Source organism: Ambystoma mexicanum, chromosome 7p (assembly GCF_040938575.1).
Source record: "Ambystoma mexicanum isolate Mex_15411 chromosome 7p, UKY_AmexF1_1, whole genome shotgun sequence".
Classification (NCBI taxonomy): domain Eukaryota; kingdom Metazoa; phylum Chordata; class Amphibia; order Caudata; family Ambystomatidae; genus Ambystoma; species Ambystoma mexicanum.
In genome coordinates, this window is record NC_090939.1 from 110,837,384 (window position 1) to 110,849,950 (window position 12,567).

The 12,567-nt window shown below is 47.5% G+C and overlaps 1 protein-coding gene across 4 annotated transcripts in view; it reads right to left on the bottom strand.

Moving 5' to 3' along the window:
• Nucleotides 1–12,567, bottom strand: part of ZBTB20 (zinc finger and BTB domain containing 20) — a 3,989,371-nt gene that overhangs the window by 39,682 nt on the left and 3,937,122 nt on the right. For all 4 annotated transcript variants that reach the window (XM_069635901.1, XM_069635902.1, XM_069635903.1 and 1 more), the window contains one exon: nt 10,552–12,162. In XM_069635901.1, the coding sequence (XP_069492002.1) occupies nt 10,552–12,142 (1,591 nt within the window). In that variant the 5' untranslated portion in view covers nt 12,143–12,162. The remainder of the gene's footprint in view (nt 1–10,551; nt 12,163–12,567) is intronic.

The window sequence follows — 12,567 nt, forward strand, 5'->3', positions numbered from 1 at the left end:
CTTTATTTTCTGGCAATGGCAATAATTTCAATTTCAAAGAAACAGACCCTTTTCCTATAAACTACAATTCCCATAATACCCTGTTCACGATAGAGGGGTGGTTTCCCTTACCCCCGCCACATCCTCTTTCTTGAGGCTGTTTCAGAAATGTAGGACAGTTCCTGGTTTCCGATCTGGGGACGTCAAAATGACACCTGGCTACCACCAGAGCGCGAGCCTGAAAATTCTTTGCCTGTGTACGGAAGGATGGGTAACATTGCGGATCACTCAAAACCTGTACCCTAGCAGATGACAACACTCGCCTCCAAGCGCCCATTGGCAACTTCGAGATTCATTTGGGCACTCCCGACATAGCAAGAGCTGGACAGACTGGAAGGGCGGCAGCAAACAAGTTGGCTGAAGTGAACCAGAGAGGCACAGACAAAAAGCATGAGGGGATGAGCGCTTCCCTAAAGTCGTAGCAACATATATTCACAAGTTGCTAGGTACTCTGCAACTTGCCTTCAAGCTTAACAAGAGCAAGACATGGGATTCGGAAGTTGCTAGGTACTCTGCTAGGTACTCTGCAGCCTGCCTTTAAGCTTAACAAGAGCCAGAAATGAGACTCACAAGTTGCTAGGCACTCTGCAACCTGCCTTCAAGCTTAACAAGAGCCAGACATGAGATTCTCAAGTTGCTAGATACTCTGCAGCCTGCCTTCAAGCTTAACAAGAGCCATAGGTACATTGCAGCCTGCCTTCAAGCTTAACAAGAGCGAGACATGAGATACACAAGTTGCTAGGTACCCTTCAACCTGCCATCAAGCTTAACACGAGCGAGACATGAGATTCACAAGTTGCTAGGTACCCTTCAACCTGCCTTCAAGCTTAACAAGAGCGAGACATGAGATTCACAAGTTGCTAGGTACTCTTCAACCTGCCTTCAAGCTTAACAAGAGCGAGACTTGAGATTCACAAGTTGCTAGGTACCCTTCAACCTGCCTTCAAGCTTAACAAGAGCGAGACATGAGATTCACAAGTTGCTAGGTACCCTTCAACCTGCCTTCAAGCTTAAGAAGAGCGAGACATGAGATTCACAAGTTGGTAGGAAAAACGTATTTGAAATCCAGAAACAGACGTTTTAGCAAATAAGATGTGGAGTTTTTCGCTATTGAGTATACATCATGCTTCTGCTTTCTGTTATTCTGGGTGCACTACCTAACTGCTTTCAACAGATGGCGCCAGATACACAGTTACTGAAAAATAAACCGTGACCAGAGAAAAACCTGCTTAATTTTGGCTGTGCACAACCTTCTTGAGATGACAGTGACTCTACTGCACATGACTGCAGATCCCTTACAAAAATGACTTATAAGAATAAGCTTATAAGAATTAGTGAGAAACTCGGGAATGACAATTTTGAAAAGGCCAGCACTTTACCTGTGCAATCAAGTGCCAAGCAGTGCTTTCTCGCCACTTTGGATCCTGTCAATCTCACTCCTGTGAAGCAGAATACATGGGGCATCATTACAAGTTTGGCGGTAGGTCTGTCGAATTACCGCGCAAAATTCATTACCACTACTGCCACTCTGCTCCATGGGCTTACCACAGGATTACGAGTGGTGGAAGCAGTGTCATTCGCAATTTTTGGGGGTCCATAGAACTCCATCGGGATTTTTGCGGAATTACTGCGATTGCCGTCATGGATTCCTTCCTCCTGTGCCTCCAAAGGCCACATGGACTCCAACGATAGCCACCCAGTCTCGAACGACCCTATGGACTGGCTCTTTGACAGGTTTCAAACCTTGATGAGGTCCATAGGCATGACTAAGTGTTTTAAGGGGATAATTAGTGTGATGATGCCGCAGTCGCCAGCATCTCCAGTCACCCTGTTGCCTGCCGTCCCGCCCACGCCGGCCATGCCAACGCCGACCACGACTGAAGCGACACCCAGCCTGCCCCTTACCCATGTCTGCTCCATCTGACCCTCTGCCGGCATTAGCACCAACACAACCACTGCCCCTCCCAGAGGTCCCTCTGCCTCAGCAGCCATCAACTCTGACGATGGATCCTTCTGCACCCAGGACAAAGATTTGGCAAGTGAAACTGAGGACGCCATTCCCCATTCAGCTAAGGCCTTCCACACCAGGATGCTGGGCCTGGCAGAGTTCCTGAGGGTTCCCACTCCTGAGGAGCCCAAACAAGAGTCATGCGTTCTCTCAGAGGTTCTGGCCTTAAGAATTTCCAGTAGATTAGAGTACATATCCAGAAACATGTTTTGGTGGAAGCTTGCAAGATCTGGCAGAAACCCCACTCTGTGCAAGTCACCAACAGGAGACTTGAGACATGCTACAAGCCCCTGGTTTTTGAGAAATTGTGCCTCACCATTTACCCACAACAGCACTTGGCAGTGATAGCCTCTGCATCGCTTTACACTAAGCCTTCTAATTCAGGCAGCACCTCCTCATCACAGTCCTTATTGAGTTAGGACGCCAAACATCTGGAGGCTCACAGATGCAATGTGCACACCAACACCTCTTTGCACTTCAGGACGGCCAATGCTGACGTGCTTGTGACTGCAACCATTGAGGACGTGCTTGTGGCTGCAGCCAATGAGAACGTGCTTGTGGCTGCAGCCACTGCGGACATGCTTGTGGCTGCAGCCAATGAGGACGTGCTTGTGGCTGCAGCCACTGCGGACGTGCTTGTGGCTGCAGCCAATGAGGACGTGCTTGTGGCTGCAGCCAATGGGGACGTGCTTGTGGCTGCAGCCACTGCGGACGTGCTTGTGGCTGCAGCCAATGAGGACGTGCTTGTGGCCACTGCTAATGAAAAGCTCTGAAAGGAAATTGACACCTTTCAGGATTTCCTTCACCCTGAGAAACGGGCAGGATAGAAGCCAGGCTCATTGCTCAGGACCTGCTCAATGCGTCCGCCCACCACATTGACACCTCCAGTACGTGGCTTTTGGGCACCAACATGCGCAGGGTGGCCTGGACGGTTGCAACCAAGTTTACTCCAGAGATTCAAGACAGGATTTGCCTAGACAGAATACTGGACTTGCCCTTTGACGGTCAGGATTTGCTTCATTCATCCACGGACGAAGAGCTAAATAAAAGGAAGAGCTCGACCCAGACTGCTAAGTCTCTTGTGGTCCTCTCCATGCTCAGATATAAATCATTACAGCAGCTACCCTTCGCTAGGGATGCCAGGCAAAGGTCCTTTGGTGCATTTTGTGGCTACCAAGAAAGAAAAGTCAGAAATCCCAACAGGTTTCCCATTGGCGAGAGAGGGAAGCAGTCGTGCATCTCTTCCAAAGGCTTCTTCGCTGGATCTAATGCTACAGCTTCAGTATATGCAAACAAGCAATGATGGCAGAGCCAGATCCACAAAACACCAGTCAGCTGCATGATCCCCCATCACTTTTGCACTGGCCGACCATCTCTAAGGACACTCTACATATTCTTCAAGGGCTACTGGCTTTCTGTTCCTCTTTATCCTCATTCCTCCCCTTCTCTCATCCAGAAAGGATCCACTCCGGTTTTGGGAGAGGTCAACAAGCTCCTCTCCGTGAAGGTGATATAAGTCGATCCCTGGACCAGGGGCTCAGACCATCTACATCCATGTTTTTTTCTGCATACAAGAAGAACCAGGCTGGCCTGTGGGCAATACTAGACCCTCCTACTTTCCATCTAGATCTATTTACCACAGCCGAGAACAGCAAGTGCCCTCTCTTCACCTCCAGGGGAGGAGTGGGCAGGACCTTCTGGGCGATGCCTTGCCAATCCATTGGGATTCTCTGGCCCTGTATGCTTTTCCGCTGATTGCTTTTATCACTAGGGTCTTGGAGAGGTTCTCCATCTGCAGGAATGCCAATCTCATTCTGATTGCCCCACAGCGGTCAGCCCGTTACTGGGTCTCCAATCTTGTGGAAGCTCGGAGGGAGGGTCCGATCCCCCTGCCCTCTGAATAAGATATTTCCCTTTATCTCCTAACTTGCGGCCTCTGATATATTTGTCAGCTGTCTGGGGCCAATCGCACTACCCAGGATATGACGTTTGCCACTTTCAACCCGGTAGAGAGTCTCACCAGGCTCTAGCCTCCTGTCCAAAATCCTCATCCAGTTTGGGATTTGTGCCGCAGCACTGATGCCGCACCACCTGTCCCAGTCACATGCAGAGTACCACAAGGATCTTGTGTCTCCCCTACTCTCTATAATGTGTTTACTAAGCCGCTTTTTGACCTCCTTGACAAACTGGGCACCACATACACTAACTATGCTGACGACACCTAAATACTCCTACCTAGATCAGGCAACTTCAATACTGACACCAAACTCTTGAACAATATTTACCTCTTGATTCAAGGTTGGATGGCACAACATTGCTTTGTCTGAACAACGAAAAAACTGAAATACTCATTATCAGCAAACCCCCTAGATTTAACTCATTACCGCAAACCTACAAATCCTTTAATATCGATGGCAACAGCATAAAAGTGGGCAATGAGATAAAAACACTAGTAATCTACCTGGACTCATCTCTCTCTCTTTCTAGACAAATCAACGCCATTGCCTCGCCGGCTTCCTGCACGGCCAAACTCATCACGGCTAGCAGACCCTTCCTCATGACCGACAATTGCATCACACTAGCCAGAGCACTTATTCCATCGAGAATTGACTACTGCAACTCCCTCTTTGCAGGCTCAAACTCCAGAAACATCAGGAAGCTGTAAATAACTCAAAATAATGCAATCAGAGCTGCCCTTAACATCTCCAAAAAGGATCACATGTCCATAGCCCGCGCAACCTCCACTGGTTACCAGTACGTGAGCGCATTAAATTCAAAGTCCTTTCATTAACACACAAATGCTTGTCCAATCGTGCCCCAGCCTACCTCACCAACTAAATCACCAATGCCCAGACTAACAGACCGACCCGATTGGCATACTCGCACCTTCTTACTATACCCAGATTCAAACTGTAAAAAGCTGGAGGCAGCAGCTTCCCAGTAATCGCGGAAAAACAGTGAAACTCCATGCCACTAGCTCTCAGAGCGGACGTGCCCTTCTGGTCTTTCCGCAAAGGTCTGAAAACTTATCTCTTCGCCCAAGATGGCTAAAAGCTCCACAAACGCCTACAAGTGCAAGCCTGCCACCTTGGCAACCAGGGCACACACTACACTATAGGCAAGTAAGACAATTGCATAGTCAAACCGTATCTGCAATGAGTCAGTGTACCTGCTCAATGTCAACCTGTATCTAACCAACCAATGTATACGCTCCATGATAATTTGTATGTAACCTAACAGTTATGCATGCACTGTGGCACAATTGTAACCTCATGACCACAGCAAAAGGAACCTGTAACCATATTCTTAAGTTTAAGCGCCCCGATGCCTCAGGGCTTGGTAAATAACGTTGTCATATCATCATTAATGCTCACACCCTTTGAGTATTTAGCCTCCTTTGAAAGGATGCCCCTGACATGGAAGGTTACACTTCTGGTGGCTCTCACATCTGTGCAGAGAATTAGTGAGATTTAAGCTCTATCGTCTTCCGAGCCTTGTATGGTTTTCCACAAGGACAATGTGGTTTAACTCACTCACCCAGGCTTTTGCCTAAAGCAGTGTCCTCACTTCTTATCACAGAGGAGGGGGTCTTCTTGTTCACCTTTTTCGCAAACCCTTTGTGCAACGTCGCCATTCATTCTTGGAATGTGATGGGAGCGCTTAATTTTACCTGCATTGAACTAAGCAGTTAAAGAGACCAGATGCCCTTTTCATTACTTTCGGTGGCCATCACCCTGGCTCACAAGCCTCTAAGGCAACCATTGTCATGCACCAAGTTTCACGCATCAGGCACTAATACACTATGCAAAGGCTTGAGCCTCCTAAAGGCATTCATGCTTAAGTCATCAAGGCTCAAGCCATGGCTCTGGCTTTTCAGACACACATCCCTTGGGATGTCATCAGCGGGGCTGCCACATGGTCTCCACCACTGGCCTTTTGCAAGCATCACTGTCCAGATACCAGCTCCAGGGCTGACAGCAGTTTTGGGCAGGCTGTCCTATGCAAACTGTTTGCTAGCTAATAGGGTTTAGCCACTCCTCAAAGCTGTTCATTGCTGTGAAATTGCCATCATTATGGAGGAAAAGGGATGGGATGTAGGAATAAAAAACTGTTACTCAGAGTAGTGACTACTGTAACCCTGGTCCATAGTCCTCATTCCTCAGCCCTACAGATAATAGGTGCTTCAGCCACTTTGACTCCCTAAAAGTAGGCAAATACTCCCCAAAAACAAAAATAGGGAGTAAGAATACACAAAATATAAGAAACAGACACATAGGACCTTGTGCCCTGCTTACTCACACGCAGCTCCATGGCTATGTTTGGGCCAGTACTGCACGTAGTACCACAGGAAGAAACGATTATTGTTCCTGCCTGCCCAGGTATCTTTTAATGTGCATGAATAACTAGGTTCAAAGAAATAATGATTACAAAAACATTTCCGTTTTCCAGTTAAAACATATTTTGACTTGCTTATGGGATAGTCTCATTGGGAATTCGACTTACATTTTTACTTCCATCTTTAAATAATAAGGAGTAAAATACTCCCACTTCCAAATCGTATCTGGAGCACTGGCTTTCCTCCATACGACCAACCTTGCGTCTGCCGTAAATCAGTTAGATAGTAGTACCCGACCAGCAGTGAAGGACTGGCAGTGGAGGCTGGTGAGAGGCTTTAGCGTGAGCAGCGGAACCCAGGCATGCCTTTGTGTGCTACACATTTAAAGGGTACGTTGTTTTTTTTGGGTGCAAAAGGCTCCGTCCCATCTCTTTGGGACAGACTCCCATCAGTATGGAAGAAAGCAGACTCTGGACTAGGAGTACCGTAGCAACTGTTTCTGAAAAGTGCAAACGGCACAACCTCTTTTCCAATCTATTCAAGTTCCTTTTAGATGCTCAAGTTAACCATACACCATATAATCGGCCAACTTCCTAGACTGGGTCCTCACTAGTATTTTGGGGTACCCAGACGGTAGTGTCACCCGAGGGGCCAGCACACTCGTTCTGCCTGGTTCTTCAATGTCTGGGTGGGTTGCACATGACACCATCCTAGGGCTGACTATTTCTTGCTAATGGGGGCTATTGCCCTGCACTGCCGAGGCTGGTCGTCGTCATTTGGTCGAAAATAAATGGTCGACAGGACAAATGCTCGATGCAATTTGGTCGAAAGACAAATGGTCGAATTTTTTTCTTTTTGTATTTTCACTTTTTTTTTTTTGGGGGGGGGGTCCCCCCACCAACCCCCTTTTCTTGGTAAAAAAAAACTTTTTTTTCCTAAACGAAAACCTGAAAAATAAATATATAAATAAAAAAAAATGTCAACCATTTGTCTTTCGACCAAATTGCGTCGACCATTTGTTTGTCGACCATTTGTCTGTCGACCAAATGACTGGACACCGGTCGTCCCCGCATCACTGTCCACCTGAAGGCTGACTGACTCCCTCCCAAGTCTGTAAGCTGCCGTTAGCAATGGTGCCAGTGCTTCCGTGAGCAGTCTGCTTACTGTGGTTGCAGCGCCCAGCAGGGTCAGACCTCTCAGGCACAGCGGCCACAGCAGGCAGACTCAGAGTTTGCCCATCCGGAAACAAGGGTGCCGGTGAGCTTACCGGCACCCTTGATTCCAGATTGGCAAACTCGTAATGAAGCCCACGGTATCTGATGTCAGCGTGTTGGTGCCACCCCTTCAATGCACTGGGAGGAAGGGAAGAGGCACAGGATGGGTGGATCGGGAGGGGTTCCCCCCCCCCCCGAAAAAGCAAAAATGAGATGCAGCATTGGGAAAGCAATATTCATTAGGAATGCCTGTCAAAAGTATGAAAATGTGGTGTTTAGTGGGAGTGTTGGTTATTGGGGGCATTTGGAATGTGGGCTAAACTGCGCATGGTGCCAAGTGGGCACCAGTTGGATCTAGAACCTCCATTACCCCCATAGAATTTAAGCTGCAATATCTAATGAAATCCTAACTTCAAACTCATCAAAACAGGAGGCACCAGCTTTCCAGTCAGGGCAGCCCAACTCTAGCATTCCATCCCTGACACCTTACGAGCATAACCTTCCTTCCACCTGTTCAAGACCAACGCTAAGAGATGGCTACACGCTGCTGACAAGTGACTATTTCCTTCCCAGCCTCCCAGATGCTCTAACCGCATACCTATGACTGCAAAACGTACGATATGCCTGTGTATTACTGCATATTACTGTATATATTCTCTGCTATTACTAGAAACCTTTACAAGTATGTAATGTTTCTGCATTTATGTATATAAGTGTCATTATTACCTGTAACCAAGAAACCTTTATAGCGCCCAGATGCCTCAGGGTCCGGTGCGCTCTATAAATAAATAAACAATACAATACAATACAATTTAGTGCTATTTGATTCAGTGCCACACTAAGCTGACCTATTACCACAGGCACTAGAGATGTTTCTTAAGAGATGTTTCTCACAGAACAATATAAAGATTGGAGTGTGAGGTTGAGTGTTCTGGGCCCACAAGCAGTGCTTTTGAATGTGCATTCATGCATAGGTCCAGAGTGTAGCCTTCGTGTACATGGTTCATAGATATTGTATGTAGCCAGCTTGCGGAATCTGTTTGTATTCAATGTGACTGTTTCTGTGTTTACTGTGCACTATTAATAGAACGGGTTTCCACATAAACAAAAGAGAGGAACGACTCGCCATAGCTGATGGTAAAATGTGCCTAGAATGAGTTCCAAGTTCAGTGTGGCGCTAAGAGAGGGCACCCAAACACCACGACTAGTAAAAAAACGCCCAAAAACGCGATTAGATCAGAGGATTAAAACGTAGAGAGCAACATCAGAACATCTACCATATTTTGGGTCCCAAAGAATCCCGTCTGAGATATGCCCTTTGAGAGTCAGGAGTGAAATGTGGACTCGCCCATAATGTGCCTTTGCAGTTTTTAAGGCAGCTGGACTGGGAGAACTCTGGCTCTCAGAAGTGGTAAACCTGTGACTTCACGTCTTACAAAATAATCAAAATGAAATAGTAAAATCCCAGAAAACAGTGCATTTTTACAAGAGGCCGGGAGGCCCAAAATGAGGTTTCACAAGAGTGCTGGTCTCATGTATGTGTGAGTGTTGGGCTGTGTTATTCATGGCCTACCCATTCACGCGTGTGCGCGCAGGCGTGTGCATAAATGCGACTCGCTGGTTGGGACCGGCAGGTGGACTTTCCGCCATAGGAGAAGCTTGTGTTAAGTGTCTGTTTCAGAACATGGTATGATGACATGCAGTTAAAGCGGGGGAGTTGAAGTCAGACCATGTATGAAATAGGCAGCTTTTGAACAAAGAATCGCACACAGAGTTCAGTGGCATAATTATAGTATAAATGCACGTGTGCATATGAAAATCTAAATAAAAATAAACTAACGGAACCGCCTTTTCATTAAGAGTTGCCATACAACTACATTTATGGATCAGCAACAACTGGCTCCAGGGCGTCGCTAAAAGAAATGTTCCTGATCCTTTTTTGCAGCATATCCAACCTTTCAGGAAAATCCGGATCAGCTGCTTTAACAGCAGAAGCCGACTGGAAAAACCTGTATTTGCAAAGGAGAGGGCAGCCTCTGATTTATTATTACCGGTTTTAGAGTTGAACTCAAGTTTCCCAGGTAGGGTAACCTGAAAGATTTCTTTTCCCGTTAGGTGATTTCCCGGGGTTACCTACATCTATCTCGCTACAGATTTTGCTGGCATAGGCACCCCACAAGGTTTCGTACATCAGGTACCCCACCAACTCGGCCATTTCAATCTGTACAGGATTAGGTGAAAGGTTTAAGTTGATGAATGTGATCTCCTGTCCGGAAGAAGTGGTAATATCTTTACATTCTTTTTCCAAAGGATTTTCTTGCAGGTGTCACTTAAATGATAGAATTATTAACGTTGTTTAGATTTAGATCGAGGGAGACTACGATCTTGTCCCGGCCCGAAATCCTATAGTCTTGGGGAAACAAAACTTGATAATTATCATCCTCGACGGTTTCTCTTATCGGAGAATAGCCTTAGAGGTTAAGGGTTGGAAACTTTGCTCCCATTCTAGGGCTAAGGCTTTTATGGACTAGGCTGGTTCCTAGCTCAATGTTAATATCTCAGCTATCAGAGAGGTCGCAACCCTGGGACTCAGTGGTAGCTAGCTATACATGGGTTGGATGCCAGGTCATTAAACTTGGTGGACCTTTGGGTGTGTGTCAGCCAGGTCAGATCCCACTGCTGACACCATATGTAAGGGTGCAGATTTGTTAGATTCTAAGTGATGCCGGATAATCGAACGTCTACCGTATTTTATTTATGTGCAATCTCCTAGTTATTTAATAAAGAAACATGTCAACATCCACCTTACATGAAAGGCCTTTCTGTATCCACGGCAGCAGATCTGTTACCAAGACCCCTCTTGCCCATGTCTATTGACCTTCATACCCCATAACTTTCTCTGTGTACAACACTTTCTGTGTCTGATGTGTGACTCAATCACAACATGCACTCACCTGTGTGTACAAACATGTGCTTCACGTAGTTCTGTTTGGCGGTGAAAGTCTTGTTGCAGAGCGTGCACTCATAAGGCTTCTTCTCGCCCTGCCCACCAGCTGTTGTGTGGCCCACTGTTGACACCAGGGATTGTGGCGTGGGCAACTGTGCAGTGAAAGTGGACAAGCTAGCCTGGGGCACCGTCACAAATTGAGTCTGGGTGCCGGCTAAGGGCTGGGGCAGGGTGAAGAGGAAAGGCTTTGGGCCACTACCAGCGGCTTGTGTGGTAAATAGGGCAGGCAGGTACGTGCTGCCAGCAGTGCCGATGACTTGGGTGTTGCTGGTCAGTGTCAGGGGCATTCTTAGGTTGCTGGTCAGAGTTTCCGTCTGGCGTAGGTAGAGCTGGGTGGTTGGCAATGTGTGGGCAAGAGATTGGCTGACAGAAGTCTGCAACACTGCCTTGTCACTGCTGTCACTAATACGAACAACTGTGCTCTCCAAGTCACCATCAGTGCTTCTCTCCGGCAAGGAAGAGCTGGTTTCTAGGTGCTGTGGATTCTCAACCCTGCCCTCTGTTATTTCGTCTTTGAGGTCATGCTGATCCTTCTGGGAAGGCTCTTGTTGGCCTTCTCGGCTAATGCTGACTGTGTACTGTTGCTCTGCCATATCTGGTTCTGTGCTGATGGATGAACTGACCCCTGAGTCGAAGCTCTCTCCTTTAGGTTCACTCTCAGTCCCCTCGGCATGGTCAGTGTCCTCAGTGCATTCTTCTGACCCGTTGCGTTCTAACGCTTGCGGCCTCTGCTGCCCGTAATAGTCATAGTCATCCTCCAGCTCTTGCTTGATTTTAATGTTTCCAACAAGGGTCTGAATACGGACTGGGCGTGGTTGTTTGCGGCAGTGTGTGGTCTCTGGGGTGACAGACAGGTACCGCCCCATCTGGCGGGAGTGTTCATGAATTCGAGTGATCCAACTGGGATCTTGCAAGTGATGCTGGCGGGGGAGGCTCAGGGCTGTTTCGTGGTGGCTGACCAAGGCCCCGCTGTAGAAGGAACGCTCCCCGCTCCCATTCTGCATGGAGCAGGCATAGAGGGCAGAGTAGATTCTGTCCACACTGTGCCGCTGGTGGTTCTGCAGGTATCCCGACTCTGTGTCGCTACTCTGCCCCGAAGTTCCGGACTCCGGGGTTCCGCGTGATGTCTCCTGTCCAGAGTCCTGCATCCCAGGATAAATCCCACCCACATTCTGCGAGACAATCCGTGTGCACTCATCAATGACTGTCTTGATTTGCAGGATGCTGGCTGCCGTTAGTATCTGCAGGGCCTCAGATTGCGAGACCCTCAGCACCCCACTGTACATAAAGTCAATGAGCTTCTGCACAGACTGGACCGACACCACAGAGGGGATCTCGATGTCGCTGTAGCCTAGCAGCAGTTTGTCTTGGAAGAAGGGGCTTCCAGCGGCCAGCACGCAGCGGTGGGCGCGCAGCATGCTCCCGTGGATGCGGACCGTCACGTCACAGAAGTGGCCACGATTGCGCTGCTCGTTGAGGGTCTCGAGCACAGAATTGCTGAAGTTGTGGAGGTTGATGCTATGAATGCGCTCTGTCATCCCCTTGCAAATGATGCCCCCTAGAAAGAAAACAAAAAGAGAACATAAGATCTTCCTTTTTTTGGATACAGTGCACATCAGTTGCTGAGTTATCAACCTGCTATATTATCTACCCCGCCCCTACCCTAAATTTCCTATTGAAATTCTCTGGATAACTGTAAAGCAAACCTCAAAATGCACTTTACCCTTCATGTTAATTTATATTTTTGCTCGGATTTATAAAAAAAGATACAGTGTTTAACAACAAAGCATGATCCAACACAAAATGAGACCTCAGCCACTTGACCTGGAAAAGTCACAGTGCGAGGCAGTCATGTTTCTTCTGCTTTTTACTGGAAAAGCGTGCACGTCTCTAAGATTTTAGTTTGGCTCACAAGAAATGTTATACTGCAACTCCTCTAATGGTTCATGAAGAAGGATCATGT